General features: G+C 44.7%; 1 protein-coding gene across 2 annotated transcripts in view; it reads left to right on the top strand.

The window, feature by feature from the left end:
* The window catches only part of TBPL2 (TATA-box binding protein like 2), a 50,178-nt gene extending 29,456 nt beyond the window's left edge, over window positions 1–20,722 (top strand). Inside the window, exons 3-7 of one of the 2 annotated variants that reach the window (XM_077463393.1) lie at window positions 2,953–3,040; window positions 3,120–3,211; window positions 11,742–11,909; window positions 12,671–12,765; window positions 20,574–20,722. In XM_077463393.1, the coding sequence (XP_077319519.1) occupies window positions 2,953–3,040; window positions 3,120–3,211; window positions 11,742–11,909; window positions 12,671–12,765; window positions 20,574–20,650 (520 nt within the window). In that variant the 3' untranslated portion in view covers window positions 20,651–20,722. The remainder of the gene's footprint in view (window positions 1–2,952; window positions 3,041–3,119; window positions 3,212–11,741; window positions 11,910–12,670; window positions 12,766–20,573) is intronic. The other variant, XM_077463394.1, reaches the window with a different exon arrangement.
* Window positions 20,723–20,969: the final 247 nt, after the last annotated feature.

Here is a 20,969-nt window from a genome sequence, read left to right as displayed (position 1 = left end):
GTTGTAGGAAGGGAGGACGGGCTCCCGAATGCCGGCCGGCTTTCTGTTTTTTTTTTTTTTTTTTTTTTTCTCATGCTGTATCTGAATGGATGCCCATGTAAGTGCAATATTTATGTTTTAAAATACATTTTCCAAACGTTGTTATACTATATGGGTTTCCTCTTATTTTTGGAGCCACTGATAGCATTATTTGGGATCGCTGAACGAGATATACATTTATGGAAACACTGCCTTTCATTGTGGTTAGCCGATCTATGAATACAAGTTTTAAGGAGGAGGATACTGATTTGCATACAAGGCTTTGATTAAGCTTCCATCTTGTAAGCGCACTCACTTCTTGGTGACGGGCACTTGTGTGCAGTTTTTTGAGTGGAATCACCGTGGTGTTTTGATAAGGATCGCAACTGAGGACTTCTTATGGACTTTTGATGAACTTTGTTCGTTCCTTCCTCTTTAGCAGAGAAATCACAATATTCGTTATTCTTTTTCATTGCATTTTTACATATAACTGTACAGATCAGACCAAAATAAGGGACAAATGAGGAAAGAGACAGTAGGACTTTGTTCCAAATTGGGGACAGTGCCTCGAAATCTGGGGCAGTTGGGAGCTATGCAGCAGTACCATGCAATCTGGTTGCAGTACTGTAATGCCGCGTACACACGGGCGGACTGTATGGCGTACTTAGTCCGTCGTACAATCCGACGGACAGTCCGTCATACTTTCGACTGAACGGACTTGACCACACACGGATACCCAAACAGTCCGTCGAAAGCTTGCGCGATGACGTGTACAGCACGTACGACGGGACTAGAAATAGGAAGTCCAATACACAGCAAAGCACCCTTCCGCCGTGTAAATCCTTTCTGGGCATGCGCCATTCTTAGTCCGTCGAACTAGCCTACTGACGAGCGGATCGTCCGCTGAAACCAAAGTACGACGGACAGAATTTCGAAAAATCCGAAATACTTAGTACGCCAGACTGCATGCTGAAAAAGTCCGCTGAAGCCCACACACCAGCAGACTGTCCGCTGAAATGTGTTTCGACGGACTAAGTACGCCATACAGTCCGCCCGTGTGTACGCGGCATAAGTTTCCAAAAGTAGTGCATGCACTACTTCTGGTGCAGTGTGATTTGAGCCCATTCAAAATAGGCTCAAATGATCTCACCACACTGAATGCCATTTGAATCACACAAGAATGTATAGGACCATGAGAACGAAACGGATTAGAGAGGGAGGAATTAAAAGCGGGAGCGGAGATGGGACAAACTCTGCTACCAGGGAGACAAGAATTAAATTTAGACAGGCCAATGGTCAGTGTTGATGGTGTGTTGATGATCTCTCCCGCAGCGCTATTATGCTCTTGGTTCTAGCACCTGATGTTAAGAGCAAGGCCTCTTGAAACTCTATCTCAAGAACCACTGGGAGTGAGACAGTGGCTGCAGGCGCATGGTGAGGTGTAAGTCCAGTAGTTCTGCATTGGTAGGTAGCCAGTGTTCCACTGGGACGAACGAGGAGACAGATACAGCAGGACCATAGCTGGCCAGTGTGTGGCTGACTGGTAACTGGGTGCAGGTGTTCAGGCAGGCAAGAACCAGGTGAGCATATACTGGGCAGGAGGCACAGTAGCCGACTAGAGTAGAGTAGGATGCAGGGTCAGACTTGCCCGGTCTGTAGCAGACAGATTGGGCATTATCGGCAAGCATAGGAATGGTAAGGACGCAGGCTGAGGTCAGCAATGGTGAGGCGGATCAGACAATTACAGAAGGTGAGCAGTCCAGGTAAAAGCCAATGTCAGGGAAAGTGTTCAAACATGGTGAGAGGCAAGCTGGATCATGAGATTGAAGTCAAGCACAGGCAACAAAGTACATGGAACGCTTCAGATCAAACCTCAATGAGCCAGTGCAGCAAGCCTGTTTAAATAGCCCTTAGGCCTCAGCATTAATGACAGGTATGCACCCAGGTCTATGTGTTGACACACTGGTGGACATCTGCTTGGTCACTCGCTGGCCTGCGCATGCACCTGGGAATGCTATCTGTACTATGGGGAAGGCTTCCTCAACAGCTATTGTGTTCTGCCCACAGGGAGCCTTCCCTGCCGACAGAACACCATGTCTAGATCTGCTGACTATAGCTGGTGGCACTAAGCAGTCATTAAAAAAATGGGCTGATTGTAGGCTAGTTGCTTACCCTGCCCAACCAGGGTACCCATACCTGGATCAAAATTTGCCCTGGCCCTTCTGAACTGGTTGAATTTCAATATGCTTTACAAGCATAGTTTTATTTTTTTTCAGACCAAGGAGAGTGGGAGAGTTTCCAATAAGGAAATGGCTGCTCTGGGCTTCAATAATATGGCAGCTTACACTTTTTGGCGATCCAGCCAATAATGCACTTTCGCTTCCTGTCTTGGTGTCTCCATTGTGAATAAAGGCGCAATGGAGACAGCTTTTGGACATCGGCAGGGATCTGGGGATTTAAAGGAAAAAATGCCTAAAGAAGCAACCAATGCTTTGGGGCTTACTGTTGCTTTTAAAGGACTATTGATGAGCCGCCATAAGTTGACATGAAAGTTTATATGGATTACACTGGAAATTTGCTATTATGTTAAAGATTTAATATAGTGTATGCAGTCTGTAGGCTAAACACAATCTCTGTGTATAGCCAGCTTTAATCTGACCCTCGTCTCTACCTCAGGGGCATTGATCCAGCTACATCTATGCTATTTACTAATGCAGATCTAACTGCCACCAAGCGGCCAATAACCAAGCACCAGTGTTGTGTTGGCAAATAGGGAAAAGATTAATATGTGATTCTTTCATTCACTCCTGGTGATAGAATACAAATTGTAGTCTTGGTTTCATAACACCATAAAATCTGTTTAAAAAAAAAAAAAAATCATGCAGTTCATATACCATTACCACAGACCCAAACATACCTGCACTTTTCTTCCAGGAATATTGTGTCCACCGTGAATTTAGCTTGCAAGTTAGACTTGAAGAAAATTGCCCTGCATGCCAGAAATGCGGAATACAATCCAAAGGTGAGATTGCATGTAAAAATACTTTACCAAATAGAATGTTAACTTGCAAATACTAAGCCCTTTTATGTCTTGACCCTAGAGATTTGCGGCAGTTATAATGAGGATTCGGGAACCGCGAACAACAGCACTTATATTCAGCTCTGGGAAAATGGTCTGCACTGGGGCAAAGAGGTAACATTGCGTTTTTAGTCCAGTTCCCATTGTCATTGAAGAAATAAGACCTTTATTAGAGTATAGCATGTGTGGAGTATTGGGAAAAATACTGCCTAGCTCGTACTAGAAGAAAGGTCGATACTTTGGGTCCACTGCAAATGGACGATGGTCCTAAAATTGACACCCTGAGCCAACTATTCATCTGATGCTAGACACCCCTATTCAGATTTGTCTTCAGCTTGCATTTACTTTGGTTGTGATTGGCTCTGAGCAGCTGAAGAACTCAAAGCCTTCATTTACTATAGAGCACCCTACTGCACAGCCTGTGTTCAATGTGCCTTGAGCTAATTTTTCACTATCTAAGCTACACTGTTTTTTGTTTTAACTGCCTGCAGACCAGGCCTTTTTCTGTCACCTTTTATTGACAAGTAGTAGTTTTATTTTAATTTTTTATAGAAAGTTAGTTGAATCCAATAAACTTTGTTATTGTTGTCACAAGGAATGTAAACTTCCTCATGACAGGTACTCTTTATGGAGACCCCCAGATCCTTCCTTGCCCTTAAGATGGTTCTAAAGGAAGGTTTTTTGTTTTTTATCTTGATGCATTCACCAAGATCAGTGTGATCAAATGCTATTCACTTTTAAAAATGTTTGCAGTTTTCATCCAGGTAAAAGTGATGTCAGGTCATTGTTTCCAGGTTACTGCATCACAGAGCCAAACCAAGCCAATCTGCCCAGTTTGGTTCTGTGATCAGCCAGCGGAGTTTCCGGCTGATCAATCGGTACTCCCAGTGGGACAGAAGATCCCAGTAAAGCTGCGGGAGGGGAGAGAATCCTGCTTGTAAAAGCCTTCCAGAAGCTAGTTAGCTGCAAGAATTTGCTTTTACAAGAGGGCCAACCACTGGTTCTAAATAAAAAAAAAAAATTACTGGGATGATGCCTGCAGCTGCCCAGGTACATCACTGGTCAGTAAGTGGTTTTTAAAGTGCATCTATACCAAAATGTTTTAGATGTGGAGAGAACGAAAAAAGGTTAGAACCCCTGTCAGGTTTTCTATCTGCAGGTCTGTTAGTTCTTTTACCCTAACTTTGTTTACCAGACAAAGTGAGGCAACACCTGCAACAGTAATGCCGCGTACACACGATCAAATCCGCCCGTGTGTGGGCTCCGGCTGACTTTTTTTCCCCAAAAGTCCGGCGGACTTGGAAAGTAGTTTTGACTCAAAAATGTCCGCCGAACCGCGATTCTTTTGAAATGAAAGGACTTTACCACACACGGAGGAAAGTCCATTCATTTTTAACGCGGCTCCAGGTAGCTGGGTCTAGCGAAGGAAGTCAATGTTTGAAAGATTGACACGTCGCTGGCCCAGTCACCTCGTATGGACTTAAAGGGGAAGCCAAAAAAAGGGCGTGGGGGTCCCCCCAAAGTCCATATAAGACCCTTATCAGAGCATGCAGCCTGGCCAGTCAGGAAATGGGGTGGGGACGAGCAAGCTGCCCCCCCTCCTGAGCCGTACCAAGCCGCGTGCCCTCAACATGAGGGGGTGCTTTGGGGAAGGGGGGGGCGTGCGGCCCCCCCACCCCAAAGCACCTTGTCCCCATGTTGATGAGGACGAGGGCCTCTTCCCGACAACCCTGACCGTTGATTGTCGGCGTCTACGGGGGGCTTATAGGAATCCGGGAGCCCCTTTTAACAAGGGGCCTCCAGATACCGGCCCCCCACCCTATGTGAATGAGTATGGGGTACAATGTACCCATACTCATTCACCTGTGAAAATTTTTTTAATAAAACGCAACACACAAGGGTTTAAAATATTTTATTGCACAGCTCTGGGGGTCTTCTTCCGTCTTGGCGGGGGGGGGGGTCTTCTCGCCGGACTGCTCCGCTATCTTCTACTAGCTCTTTTACTAGCGGAGGAGCCTGGCTTTCTTCTTTGTCGCCGCCCGGGGGTCTTTTTCTGACTTCGGGGGTCTTGTCCCCCTCCCCGGATTCCGAAAAGCCCCCCGCCCGCAAACCCTGACAACCAACGGCCAGGGTTGTCGGGAAGAGGCCCTTGTCCTCATCAACATGGGGACAAGGTGCTTTGGGGTGGAGGGGGGTGCATGGCCCCCCTTCCCCAAAGCACCCCCTCATGTTGTGGGCACGCGGCCTGGTACGGCTCAGGAGGGGGGGGGCCACTCGCTCGTCCCCATCCCCTTTCCTGACCGGCTGGGCTGCGTGCTCTTATAAGGGCCTTATATGGACCTTGGGGGGGACCCCCACACCTTTTTTTTCCGGCGTAGGGCTTCCCTTTTAAGTCCATACCAGTGACATGTCAATCTCGCCACCGAAGGTGGTGACATTGACTTCCTGCGCTAGTCTTGGCTACCTGGAGCCGCGTTCAAAATGAACAGACTTTCTTCCGTGTGTGGGCAAGTCCATTCATTTCAAAAGTACGGCGGACTCCCGCCGTAGTCAAACGGACCTAGTCCACCAGAAAAGTCTGGTCGTGTGGGGGCAGGTCCGCTCATTCGGAAAGTCCGTGGACTTTCCGGCGGTTTGTCCCCAAGACTAAGTCCGCCGGATAGTCTGATCGTGTGTACGTGGCATAAGACAGTAAAAAGTTGGTGGCAGGTTCTAGCATTCCCCTACTATGCTTGAAAATGGTTGTAAAGGATGATGTTTTTTTTTTTTTTTTTAATTAAAGTAATAAACCAGGGTATTGACAGAGCTGTGCCATAAACCGCAACTCCTGTGCATATGCACGGACTGACGTCACCAGTTGCAGATGGAAGCGCCTTCAGCAGAGAACTGACATGTAAAGGTGCATTTCTTTATTGTACATCATGGGACACAGAGTAATTACTTAATGGGTTATGGGCCAAACTGTAAAGAACCCCCCCGTCTGCCCCCCCCCTCTCTCGAGGGATGCGGGATGGCTTTCCTAGATGAACATTTGTTTGTTTTTACTTGCCTTTATTTCATGAAAAGAAGCCAGCCCCTCCCAGATGGGAAGAAGATGGAAACGCCTCATGGTGGCTGTAGCCTCCTCTCCTCCTCCTTCGGATCTGTGTCTCAGACCCGAATGCTGTGCCGTCTGTGCACGAGCTGAGGTTTTCTTTTTGACTAGCAGTCGGCACCGTGTGTGGACTCGGCATCCTCATGGAAGCACACGTGCACAGGCAATCAGGCTTACACCTGAGAGGTCTTGTAAGGCTGACGCTCTTATCACTAAAAGTGTCTACCAGAGGAGCTGAATGAGGAGTCTGCTGCAGGACACAGAAGTACTGGAACACCTGAGGGGTGTACACAAGCATTTCCAGTACAGGAAAAGACGTTATGGTTTAGCATCAGATTAATCTTTACCATTTTGTTTTTTCTACAACTGCTCAGCAAATGGTACATTCTATTAGAGTACCTCCTGCTTTTGCGCTTAGCGCCATGGCTTCCAAGGTTACTACTAAGGCACCAAAAGTTCCACCCCCAGGCGCTGGGAACTCCAGTCATGCCTCCACACTCATCCTCTCCAGAGATACCAGGTATGGCAAGTCAGGGTGAGTTTTTGGAACCGATTGATGGTGCAACTGCTTTTCACACTTCAGCCCCTGTATACGTGACTGAAGATGCATTTTCCTCTGCCCTGCAGGGCTTAGAAGGAAGATTAATGGCTTTAATCACATCCTCCATCCAAGGGGATAGGAAGCCGTGGGGACAGAATGAGGTATTACCCCCAGACGATTGAGAGGAAAAACAAGCCGATTATTCCTCTGCGGAGGAAACAGTTGGCGATTCAGCTTCACAATCTGGGGTACAAATCCTTAGAGAAATGGTTTGCTCCACTTTCATGTTACCCCTAACTGCTGAAAATCCGGTTTCTTCGAAACTTTTACAGCCCTTGCATGCGTTTCCTGTCCATGCATTACTAGAAAAGCTTATTTATGCTGAATGGGATCATCCGGATAAGCATTTTTCTCCCTCCAAAGGGATTTTCTCATTTCTCTATCCCATGGAGGAAAAATTCACAAATAAATGGAAGATTCCAGCAGTTGACACTGCGATTTCCAGTGTGAATAAGCGTTTAAGCATTTGGACATTGTCTACTGGACAAGTTAAAGATCCAACAGATAAAAAGTTGAAATTCCTGTTAACAGCTTCCCGACCAGCGCACGAGTATGTACGTCCGCAGAATGGTACGGACAGGCAAATGAACGTACAGGTACGTCCCGGTCCCGGTCGGGACCCCTGTGAGTCCGACTGCGGGTCCTGTGGACTCGATCGCCGCGGTAATACCCACGATCATCTCATGGGGAGGGATAACGGGGAGATGCCGACGTAAACAGCATCTCCCCGTTCTGCCTAGCAACAAGTGATCTGTAAATCACAGCCACGCCCCCACAGTTAGAAACACGCCTCTAGGACACACTTAACCCTACACTGCCAGTGTCATTTACACAGGAATCGGTGCATTTGTATAGCACTGATTGACACGTTTTTGGGACCATTGTCCTTTATATAGCAATGTCCGACGTGTCCGCCATAATGTTAGTCACAATAAAAATTGCTGATCGCCGCCATTACTAGTAAAAAAATTAAATAAATAAAAAATAATAAAAATGCCATAAAACTATCCCCTATTGTGATTTATTTATTTTTTTACCAAAAAATATGTAGAATATGTATCGCCTAAACTGAGGAAAAAAAAATGTTTTTTTATATATATTTTTTTTGGGGGGGGGGGGGGGAATATTTATTATAGCAAAAAGTGAAAAAAATGTTTTGTTTTTTTTGTTTATAGCGCAAAAAATAAACCTCAGATGTGATCAAATGCCACCAAAAGAAAGCTCTATTTTGTGGGAAAAAAGGACGTCAATTTTGTTTAGGACCCATGTCGCATGACACCACAATTGTCATTTAAAGCAACGCAGTGCCGAATCGCAAAAAGTGCTCTGGTCTTAAGCCAGCAAAATGGTCCGGGGTTTAAGTGGTTAAAAGCCCTTTTTTCTGTCAGTCGTTAAAGGACCAGTTCAGAGGCTCTTAAGGAGGTCCTTGCACAACAGGCTCCTGAGTTGGCCAAATTACCAGGCATTATGTCTTGCTATAGATGCTATGAAAGATTCTATTCGCCAGGCATCCCGCCTTGTGCTAGTGCACATGCGTAGAACCCTTTGGTTAAAAGATTGGTCAGCCAAAGCACCTTGCAAAAAGCTTCTTTCCCTTTTCATGGGGAGCGACTATTTGGCGATGATTTAGATAAATATATCCAGACGATTTCTAGTGAAGAGTACTATTTTTTGACTGGCAATATTTTTTTTTTTTTTTATAAATGTCCCTCATTAAAACTGACTCCAGGCAGTGGTGATGGCCTCCACGATCAGACTCTAGAGGAAAACCTCAGGGTCAGACCAAGGCACAAAAGAAGACCTGGGGCTGCAGATCTGCACAGCAGAATACTAAAGCCTCATGAAGAGGCATCCCCCCTCACCAGAGTGGGGGGTAGACTTCTGAAATACTCAGAAGTCTGGCAAAGGGAGATTCAGGACAGATGGGTTCTCGCCACAGTGTCTCTAGGATACTGTTAAAATTGATTTTAGTGGTCTCAAAACAAGACAGGTGATGAGATAATGAGTCCAGACCATATGATAAGGTGCTTTATTGTATACAAACACTGCAGTGGAGAGACACAACACACAGACTTCCATCTCTACCAGGCGGAACGAAACAGGAAGTGTCTGACTAAAAACATAAATTTTACAATATATATACTTTATGAATATGCATAAGCACTAGGCGTGTTATAGGTGTGATCGTATGGTTTGTCATGTACCAGATAAGGCCAGAACTGTGTGGACTGCAACAGAGGAAACCCAAACGTGTATAAGGGAAATAGGAAGATTTTTTAAGGGAAGTAAATAATATAAATACAACCACACAGTGCAACCAACGAGAGACCCCCAAATAACAGACAGTGTACAATAAATGGGAAATACCATGATCATAAATGATAGCCATGCCAGGGTCATGCACAGAGGATCAGTAGATAAACAAAGGGCAGTCCAGAATCGGAGACACAAGCCAGGCCAAGGTCATACATGTGGAGATCAGCAGATGGGGTAAGGAACACAAGACAGGGAGAGGATGGACGGATCAGACTGCAGGGCAGGGATGACGGTAACAGGTGGGACAGGGTAGGGACCAGGACAGGGAAACAGGATCAGACAGGAGCCGAAACACGGGTCACAGGTTCAGGGCACAGGAACAGGTTCAGAATCGGGATCACAAGCAGCAGGTCAGGGCGCAAGAAAAAAAAAAGCAAACATGTGAGTGCTTGATGGCTATTTATAGGCCTGTGATTGGCCTCAACTGACACCTGATTGCAGGAGGTGCTGTCTGCTCCACACTACCAGGATCCATCCACTGGTGGACGCCAGTACTGCAGCCCAAAGATGACATAACGCCAGCAGGGAAAATCTCTTCTGACAGTTCCAAACTGCCAGGAGACACCTACTGATGGACCTCAGTACTGCACACCAAAAGACAGATATTATCAGCGGATGGAACATTTCCTGACAGTTTAGTCCAATCGGCATTCATATCTTAGTAGCAAGGGAACAGTTAAATGGGTGGTTAAATCATGTGACTGATATGAAGCGAAATAAAACATGGGCTCTGCCATCTTGGTACTGTTTCAGACCAGTTGGATAAGACTGTCCATTTCTCGGAGCAAAGAGGAAGTTTCTTCTTATCTGGAGGTGATCATAGACTGAAAACTCTTAAGTCTTAAAGCGACAGAATGTGTGTGTGTGTGTATGTATATGTGTGTGTGTGTGTGTGTGTGTGTGTGTGTGTGTGTATATATATATATATATATATATATATATATATATATATATAAATATAAATATATTTTCAACATTATCAGACCCCTATAATTCTACTCAATACAAACTAGAATTTTGGGAGTTTCCACAGTCTCGTTTTCTGAGATCAAACGTTCCCAAGGATCCAGGGAAAAGGCAATCCTCTGTTTTCAAGCATTATACTGATTATTGGCTCAGGGGGTGATCATACAGAACCCCACAGAAGAGCAATGTTTGGGGTTTTATTCAAACATTTTTACAGTACCAAACCCAAATAGAGATGTCAGACCCATTCTAGATCTAAGGAATGTAAATCTGCTCCTGAAAATCCACTCCTTTCGTATGGAGTCGATCAGGTTAGTGGACTCCAGTACTTTAAGGGCCAAGTCTCAGCCTTAACTATTTTATCCCAAAGACTGCTTGCTACACATTCTTTAGTCCAGGGTTTTATGCAAGGGGTGATGCGGATTAACCCGCCAGTTAAATCACCCTTGAGACTTAAATTTAGTTTTGTCAGTGTTACAAAAACAGCCATTTGAACTGATGCAGCATAATCCTTTACTCCTTCTGACAAGGAAGCTGGTATTTTTGGTTGCTATATCCTCAGCAAGGAGGGTTTCAGAATTGGCTGCTCTTTCTTGTAAAGAGACATATTTGATTATGCATGAGGATAGTGTGTTACGACCTCATCCAGGCTTTTTGTCAAAAGTAGTTTCAGGTTTTCACCTGAACCAAGATATTGTCCTGCCATCGTTTTTCCAAAACATGTTCCAGGGAAGAAAAGTCACTACATTGTCATGATGTGGTGAGAGGAGTGAAAATCTATTTAAAGAAAACTGCTCAGATTCCTAAGACTGATGTCTTGTTTATTCTGCCAGAGGGTCCTAAGACAGGACAGGCAGCGTTGAAATCCACTGTCGTGAAGTGGGTTCGACAAGTGATAATTCAAGCTTATGATTTAAAGGGTAAGATTCCCCGTTTTCAAGTTAAGGTGCACTCTACCAGGTCGGTTAGTGCTCTTGGACAGTGTGTAACCAGGCCTCCATCAGATCTGCAAGGCTGTAACTTGGTCTTCAGTGCATACATTCACAAAATTTTATCAATTGGATGTAAGGAGGTATGAGGATATTGCCTTTTGGGCACAGTGTGCCTCAAGCAGCAGTATAAGTCCTCAGGTCTGGGGGTACACTACGGGTTGTGTCGCCCTCCCTTCAAGTAACATTGCTATGGGACGTACTTAATTACTTAAGGCTCTGTGTCCCATGATGTACAATATAGAAAATAGGATTTTAATAACTGCTTACCTGTAAAATCCTTTTCTTGGAGTATGGGGGTTTTATGGGGTTTAAGTATATTGGCTACAAAAACTGGGGTTATATAGGGGAGTGAACTTCCTGTATTGTGTATACCAGTGTCAACACCTGAAGGTGGCCCATAACCCATTAAGTAAATACTTGAGGCTCTCTGTCCCATGATTTACTTCAAGAAAAGGATTTTACAGGTAAGCTGTTATAAAAATCCTATTTTTCCGTTGTAGCATACCTTAGCTGGTTAGGAAATTAAATTGAATATCAGCTCTAGAAATCGGGAAAGGCTTGTTTACCGTGTGGGTGTTTATTTTTTCCCCCCTTTTTAACAAAATGTTTAGCTTTTTTCTTCTTTCAAATAAACCAGCAAAGTAGCATTATTCAGGAGGTTTAATTGTTTGATAGTGAAGAGCAGTCACGGCTGGCAGCAAGAAAGTACGCTCGAGTTGTACAGAAGCTGGGATTCCCTGCCAAATTTCTCGACTTTAAAATTCAGAATATGGTTGGAAGCTGTGACGTGAGGTTCCCCATACGGCTTGAAGGACTTGTTCTTACCCACCAGCAATTCAGCAGGTACAATTCGATTTCTAGGTTCCAAGAGTACCAAAGGCAGATATGTTTGAAGTCTAGTCTTTGTTTAGAGCTTATACAACGAAGTGTCTTCATTGTTCCAGTCACTAATGTAAAGTATCCCACAGCTCCCTAAACTTATCCAAGTTACTGCTGTAATAAACTTTAAAAAGGCAATCCTCCTTGACTGTGATTTCTGGATGCAAAAATGAGACGTTGCTGTTTACCTGGCTGGTGCACTAGCAGGAATAGAACCTGGGACTCTAAATACGTTGCCCTAGTTAAAGCTAGCACTACATTTTGTATGGTGATCACCTTAAGACATGAAGTATACAATGGCAGATAAAAAAATAAAGGAAAGTTCAAAAGCAAACAAATGCAGCTACCGGTACCAAAAAAAAAAACTGCATAAATGTTTTCTCTGGAGTTTAGGTATGTATGTTTTTGTAAAAGACAGTAAAAAGCATTTAAGTTGTACAACAACATAAGTGTCTTGTAATGATGTTGGAGGTGGTAATGCTGAAAAAATAATTCTAAGAGAACCAGAATCGAAACAAACACCGCATGCCAAGTCTCTAGAAACCAGTGACCTTACCGACCTTCACTTGTTGCATGTAGTATATGTGAAAAGGCAGTCCTTGAGTTCTAGAAATGTTAAATATTTTAAGAATATTTTAAGAAAGGTTTGCAATGATGTGTACTAACTTGCTTTAATGAATATTTAAAGTTTCTTTAGTTCATCTTCAAATGTGTTATGCTTCCAGTTATGAACCAGAATTGTTTCCAGGCCTCATTTACAGGATGGTGAAACCAAGAATTGTACTACTCATTTTTGTGTCTGGAAAGGTGGTATTAACTGGTGAGTCTCTCAAGCAATCAAGTAGAAAATACATGTGCATTACATTAAGTGGGTATCCGTTTTCCGAGGAAATGGTGGTTGTCAATAGTGTTTTTAAAAGGCCCCACCTTACCCCTTGTCCCACAGTATTGACTGTTTCTCCCTCAGCAAAACGTCTGGTCCCCCCCCCCCCCTTACCAGAACTAGGAGTCTGATGGTACACCTGTGAGCCAGGTTTAGGAACACCAGTGAGGGCCGCACTAACCTACACCTTCAGAGCTCTACACAGGTCACCCCCACGGCATTGTACAGGCGGTCCAGGTGGATCTTGCGCCACTCAGCAGCTCAGGTCTCCTGCTGCCTTCACCTGTGTACAACGGGCACCATTTTTCTGGAGTCCAAACGATGTAAGACACCAGGTGGAGGACTTGGCGTGCTCCAAGCCTCGCTCTGAAGCCGGAACCTTTGGTCAGAGCAGGAAGGAGCGGAGCGTGCCCAGTGTGAGCCAGGAAGTGGGGCTAAAGTGTGGAGGTGACGTCAGACCCGTGCAGCTGCGGAAGCTGAAGGACTCCTGTTTGCACCAGGACTCGGTGAGCTGCAAGGAGCTGAAAGTCTGTCAGGACCCACCACATGGAGAAGGAGGATGGAAAAGCGGCAACAGGTGGCTGCGGGCAAGAGAAAGCCAGGGCCATTTACCTACTATGTGGGGTGATGCCAGGCTAATACTTTAGTTATTCCTGGTAAACGCCCATGCTCTCACCTTTTGGGGGGGGGGGGGGCGAGGGGGTCTGAAGGCATTAAGGAGGGGGCAGGAGGAGTAACCATTGATTTTCCTCTTCTTCTTTTGCAGATTCCCCAAGTGGAGCTCAGGAGGTCTCTGACAAACCACCTTCTACATCTGCTAGCACTAGTGCCACTAAAAAGTATGGTCATTGTGGGGAAAGATTAATACACCGATAACAAAAAGGCTTGGCGTGGGATTTAGACAAACTGGCCCGGAAAGAGGCCTCAGGATTAATGAGAGATTTTTTTAAATCTGTTCAAGAGGAAATGTTGGCCGCTATTCAATCTTTCTGCACCTCTGTAACCACATCGGGTGGTAGACTCAGAGGAACTAAAGAGGGCCCCTCCTCTGCGTTCACTGTCAAAACCAGGACCAAGTGTCTTTGCCACTCTCTCAGGGACTTCCCCTGGCTCAGGCCAGGGAAGGAGAGCTAGAGGAAGTAGAAAGCCTGGCAATATCTGAGCCCAGCTCAAAGGAGGCGGCTGATCTGGATAGTGATGTGGAAGACATCAGTTTTAAGCAGGCATCTCTTTGGCCTATAGGACTTTGAGGGACTCCTTTTTAGGTTATTTATTCCACTGAAGACATCCCTGAACCAGTTAAAGAAACCTCTGCACAGGATAAGATGTACAGGGGGTTGGTAAAAAAAAAATCAAGGGTATTTCCCCTATCCCAGTCTTTGAAGGATGTAGTTCTGCAAGAATTGGCATTTCCTGAAAGGAATTTGGTCAGACCTTTAAACCTGGAAAAGAAGATTGCCCTTTTGAGGAGGAAGCAGAGATTCCTGAAGGTCCTTAACTTGGACGCCGCCCTTTCCCCGGTAACAGTCTGACCTCTCCTTTGAGGACTCTGGGAACATCTGGGATGCAATGGATTGCAAATTGGAGTCTGCTTAAAAAAAGTTGGGAGGCCAATTCCTCTATGGCCCCTGCATTAGCAGCAACCTGTGTCTCCAGGAATGTAGACTTCTGGATAGGAAAACTTGGTAAACACCTCTCACAGGGTAATGAGCCTCAGGCAGTCCTAGATTTCTTTACAGTGATAGGAAAGGCTGTAGCCTTCTTGGCTGATGTGGCTGTGGACTCGTAAAAGCCTCAGCCAAAACAGGTGCCTTCATTAACTCGACGAGGCGGGCCATATGCGTTAAAGCTTGGGAAGGCAATCTTGCTTCAAAGGCCAAACTGTGCAGTCTGCCTTTTGAAGGGTCATTGTTGCTTGGGCTAGGCCTAGATAAAGTTTTTTTTGTCCAGGTCTTCAGAAAAGGAAGACCTTTCCTGTCAAACCCAGACTGGAAAGGTACAGGATATTTTTTTCGAGGCCCCTTGGGACAAAATCAACAAAAATCTAAGAACCCAACAGGCAGTGGGGGTATAGTAGAGGTAGGCAATAAAGGTAATTTGCTCTTTCCCTCTCCAGGCCAAGCCACCAACTATACCAGATGGCAAAATCAAGGTAGGGGGCAGAGTATCATTTCATTTCCCAATGGGAAGAAATTTCAGACTGTACATATATCGTCAAACTGATCGGAAAAGTCTACCGCCTAGAATATTCATCAGAGCACCCCGCGTATGATTACGCTAACTCACCCTCCTAAAGATGCATTAAAAAAGAAAGCCCTACTAGAAGGGATTCAGGAACTGGTGGGACAAACAGTGGTAGTTCAGTACCAAAAAAAAGTTATACCAAGGCTTTTATGCCCACATTTTCATGGTATACAAGCCTTCAGGGAACTACCACCTTATCATAAATCTCAGGCACCTAAACAAATTCCTAGAATACCTGTGGTTTTCCATGGAGTGTTTTTACTCTGGGGAAACGTGTTAAAGGATGTCTTCATGGATGCCTATTTACATGTCCCGATCTTCCTGGAACACCAGGCATTCTTGAGATTTGCGGTAGTAACCCAGGAAGGGGTTTTCCAGTGGCAGGTCAGGGCACTTCCCTGTTGGACTAGAGCCAAGTCCAAGAATCTTCACGAAGATCCTAGCAGAGGCAGTAGTCTTTCTTCACCTCCAGGGGATAGCAGTAATACCTTTTATCTGGATGGCCTGCTCATCCTCAGTCCGTCAGCTGCTCAGGTGAAAACCTATACCTAAAGGGTGATCTATGTCCTGCAAATGCTGGGCTGGCTTGTAAACATGGAGAAATCATCCCTGGAGCCAGCTCAGCTCCAAACCTACCTAGGCTACTGGGTAGACACTCTCTTGTGCTCACAAGCTCTTCCTCCCAAGGGAAAAGGTGGAGAAAGTAGTCGCAGCCATAAGAAGGCTGATCGGAGTCTCTGTGTGTTCCAGGAGGGAGAGCCTCAGGGTCCTGGTACTCATGTTAGCCAGCATTCCAGCAGTCATTTGGGCATGACTGCACTCAGATCTTCAATTTTTCCAGCTTTCCTCTTGGGACAAAGGACGAATCCCTAGACAAAAGTCTAATCGGGTAAAATCCTCCCTGAAGGGTGGATAGTCCCAAGCAATCTGGAAAAAGGCAGACCCTGGGGTCAGTGGGATCCATTAAAGGTCACCACAGACGCAAGTGCCCGGGGATGGGGAGCCCACCTAGAAAGAGCCAAAGCATATGGTAACTGGGACAAGAATGTAGCCAGATCCTCTTCCAGTCTTGCGGTGCTTGGAGCAGTGAGCGAAGCCTTAAAAGCCTTTGAAAACACTGTTGTAGGCAAAGCAGTCTAGATTTGCTCATGTATATGTGTGGATGTATAAAATCTCTCCTTCTCAAATTCCTGTGTAATGTGAATACAGCCCTAGTTGTAAACTGCAATGTGCATGTAAAGTAAATTAATAAGGTGAAAGTGCCAATGCAAAGTGATCAATATAATGTCCAAAATGTGTACATAAAAATAAAACATAAGAAATTATTAGTAAAGTGATAAGTGTGTAATCCTGTGGCATTTAAAAAAAAAAGAAAAGAAAAAAAAAGAAAATAAATGTCCAAAAAAATTAGTGTCCAAAAAATAAAAATATAAAAAACAAAGCAACCACCGTCTAAGTGAAAATCTGTACAAAAAGGCAAAAATTAAGGTGACTTTTCAGTGCGTCCCTCCTTCACACACTTCCCCCTCTTATGATTGCACTCAACAGAGTGCCACCCCCCTGCAGGGGTAACAGGCGTAATAATCCTATCCAGAAGGCGATGTCCCCCTTGCCAGGATCTCCCTTCGTTCTAGATGACTATTAGCCTTCCAACGCCGTTCTCCTCTCAGGGATGGTTAGGACTCCTCACCAATGGGCATCCACATGCATATAAAGGATGAGCCTCATAGCATAAATCCATCAAACAGATGTGTTTATTTAATAAAAAATACTAGCTAAGAGTTGCTTGGAGCTCCAATACTCCAACTCCATAAAACAAAAACAGAGACCCTTGCAGTTCCGGCGTTCGGTGTGCGTTCCAAAACCGAGCTGACTGAAAACCGGAAGTACGGAGGAGACTGCAATTGCGTATTGCGTAACAAGTATGTCCCGCCTTGCGCGTTTCATCACACGGACGTCATCTGAGGTGCTGCCATCTTGGTACACCCTACGTAATATAAATCCAATGAAGAGGCCACAGCGGCCAATCAGGGGGAAGCCACTAAACAGACTAACAATCCAAGGGCCAATATAAGAAATCCCAAGAAGGCAGATTGCTGCATCTGCAATGGAGATGCATACAAAATGTGCGTGTATATATGTATGTCAATGTTCCTGCATATTGATCACTTTTCACCTTATTAATTTACTTTACATACATAGTTACATAGTTTCATAGTTAGTAAGGTTGAATAAAGACACCAGTCCATCCAGTTCAACCTGAGTGAGTGTCTACAACTGTCCCCATCCCTGTACATTGCACACTCACACCAGTCCCTATCCTCAAGGAGCCCACAATACAAGGCCCCCATTCATATACTAGGGCCAATTTTGGGCAGAAGCCAATTAACCTACCTGCATGTCTTTGGCTTGTGGGAGGAAACCGGAGAAAACCCACGCAGGCACAGGGAGAACATGCAAACTCCAGGCAGGTAGTGTCGTGGTTGGGATTTGAACCAGCGACCCTTCTTACTGCTAGGTGAGAGTGCTAACCACTACACCACTGTGCTGCCCATTAAAGCACATATTGCACTTTACATTGTACAGGTAGTGCTGTATTCACATTACACGTGAATTTTTAGAGTTGTTGAGATGGAGATTATATATAATCTCTATTTTAAAAATATATAAATTTTCCCCGGTGCGTATGTATTCGCACTCACAACATATTTGAGCAACACTGGCTGTAGCCTACCTGAACCATCTGGGGGACCAGATCCAAAGCCCTTATAGACTTGGCAAAGGAGATCCTTGCCTGGGCTGAGCGCAGGGTGGTCTCATTGTCAGCGGTCCACATAAAGGGTACGGATGACCGGGGAGCTGACTTCCTCAGCCGCCAACCTGTCAGACAGGGAGAATGGGAACTGAACCCGAAAGTATTTCAGGTACTAGTTCAGAGGTTCGGCTGCCCAGAGATCGACCTCTTTTCCAATCGAAAGGTAAAGACTTATTTCTCCCTTTTTCAGTAAAGAGTCTGATGGCCTGAATGACCTAGCACAGAGCTGGAACTTCCAGTTGGCTTATGCCCTCTGGCACGGATTTTGCCAGTCATTCAGAAACTCGTGCCAGTCTTCAGGTCTATTCCTCCTAGTGGCCCCATGGTGGCCAAGGAGGGCTTGGTTTGCAACTTTGAAGGTGCTGTCAGTAGCGCCTCCCTGGAAGCTCCTGGACCATCTCCCTGAGGGTACAGTGCTGCACCCCAGAGCAGAGTTTTTCATCTGACGGCCTGGTTAGTGAGCACCAGATCCTCAGAGGTAAATGTTGCTCAGAGTGATAAACACTCTCCTCTTGAGCAGGAAGCTGGTAACATGGAAGATAAACCTTTAAGGTATGGAAAATATTTTGTACTTGGTGTAAACGAAAACGCATTGTTTCCACCTCTGTTCCTGTAATCCTGGAGTTTCTTCAGGATGGAGTGGAGAAGGGTGTCTGTCAACACTCTCTTCGAGAACAAGTGGCAGCTCTTGTGTTTTTTTTTTTTTTTTCTTGATGCTAGAATGGCAAAGTAACCTTTTAAAGGGATAGGGCTAGCCCTGTTAGGTTCCCGCCTTGGGACCTACCTTTATCTAGACACCCCTTTGAACCTTTTAGAAGAAGTTTCATTTCAGTTTTTTTTACCATAAAATTTAGCCTTCCTCCTAGCGAATACTACAGCTAGAAGAGTAAGGGACTTGCAGGGTCTATCCATTTAAGAACCTTTTTTGTTGATCCTACCAGATAGGCTCACCCTCAGGCCAGATCCATTGTATCTGCCCAATGTGTCATCAGCATTCCATAGGACACAGCTGAGAATGAGGGGGGAAAAAGAAATGTCACTGTTTAGATGTCAGATGCCTCCTCGCTTATCTACAGAGAGTAAAATAATGTAGATCTAATCCTCTTCTCTGGACCAAGGAAAGGGCTTCAAGCCTCAAAACCTTCAGTCTTTAGGTGGATAAAGGCAAACCCTTACTGTACCGTACGAGAGCTCTGGCATACATGCACCAGCAAAGTTGAAAACCTGCTCAACTAGAGACCTAGCCACCTCTTGGACCAAAATAACAGGAGCCTCCTGGGAGCAGATTCGTAGCGCAGCCACCTGGTCCAACCAAGACACTTTTCTGAAACACTACCGAGTGGTGGTTCTTTTGCAGCAGGACCTAGCCTTCAGGCAAAGCATTACAGGCAGTAGTCGCAGCCTAAGGTAACTTTATTGTTCTCTGTGTTGCCTTTCTGGAAGGTGAGATGAGAAAACCGACGGTTGGACTTACCGCTAACAGTGTTTCTACGAACCTTCCAGGATGGCGTGCCTACTTCCTGCCCTGTTAAGGGTGGAGGAAAATGTGTATCCATTAGGTGGTGAGTGCCAAAGTGCTTAAAGACCCCTTGTGAATTGGTTTGGACAATTACAGGTACTTTACAACAACTGAGGGACAAGGGGTAAGGTCGGGCCTTTTAAACAGCTGTGATTTGATTGTGTTTCCTGTAGGGAGAAGCCTATCATCATGTGTTGCCATCCTGGAAGGTTTGTAGAAACACTGATAGTAAGTCTAACTCTGGCCATACACCTATAGATTATCTGCAGATTTTCTATGGTTAGATGGAAAAAGTGCAACAGATTTCTCCATGTTCACTAAACTGTGTGGATGGAGGAATCTCCCACTTTTTTCCATCTAACCATAGAAAATCTGCAGATAATCTATAGGTGTATGGCCTGCTTTACTGTCGGTTCTTTTAATCCTGGGAAAAAAGACCACTGACAAATGCTTACAGTAGCAGGGTTGAATAGACAGAGGTGGCTGGTGTTAAGATCACTATTTTCTAAGCCATAAATGGTCAATTAGAACTCCTAGACGTTGGGGTTTTGCACCTGTAATAGGGAATGAAACCTGCCATTGTTTCTACTTGGCATGCAGTAGATACACAAGTAGCTGTAGGCACATAATGTAACTCTAAATTGATTCACTAGAAGAATGTATGTTTTGAGATATTAGAGAATGTTGCCACGAACATTTCTGTCTGAATAAAACAATCGGTTGTGTGCTTCCTCCAAACGGATGTGGTTTATGAAGACGTGTTTTACATTGTAAAAAACAAAAAAAAAATCTCCAAAACTTGGTTTTCGCATGGTGAAGGGATGAAACCTCTGTGGTTCCATTGCTGTCGATCTCCTATTGTACAATCCTCATGCTTTCTGTTTAAGCATATCGCAGTAAAAAAAGTGTGGTGGGGGGGGGGGGGACGGTTTAATTCTCAGCAACCGTGGGACCTGCCAATGAAAATGTGTAATTTCCCTATTCTAGGCAAAATGAAAATCTAGGTGACCTTAACCTTTTGCAACTTATAAGCACCATACGCCCATCAACTGTGTACACATAGTGTTTTTTTTGGGTGTTAAAGGGCTACCATGATCATGTAGGGTAAAAAGGTACTGTTCGGTGCTTCCATTATTAAATGGCTAATTCTGATTGTTCTCTTTGTAGGTGCTAAAGAACGTTCTGAAATCTATGAAGCATTTGAAAACATATATCCAATCCTAAAAAGTTTTAAGAAGCAATAAGTGCCTCATTCAAGGCAATTCTTGTTTTGTATCTTATTTATGTATATAGTTAAAAAAAAATAATAATAAAATGCGTGCTTTGTAATTTCTTAGACCTTTATTTCTTTTGTTTTGTTTTTATATATAATTTTTGGAGCAAGAGATATCAATGGGCTTGTATTAAAGACTAATATGATCATAGGTACAGTCCTATATCTACGGAACAGTGCTTTCCATTAAAATGTAAATGCATCTAAAAACAGTGTAGTGACATTGACACAACTGTTTGACAGCTTTGTGACCACCTCCCCCCCCCCCCCCCCCCCAAAAAAAAAAAAAT

This window comes from Lithobates pipiens, unplaced genomic scaffold, assembly GCF_037356315.1.
Source record: "Lithobates pipiens isolate NorthernLeopardFrog02 unplaced genomic scaffold, aLitPip1_a1.2 Scaffold_30, whole genome shotgun sequence".
In the NCBI taxonomy this organism is placed as follows: Eukaryota; Metazoa; Chordata; class Amphibia; order Anura; family Ranidae; genus Lithobates; species Lithobates pipiens.
Note: the sequence above shows the minus strand (reverse complement) of the source record. Positions and strands in the feature narration are given on the sequence as shown.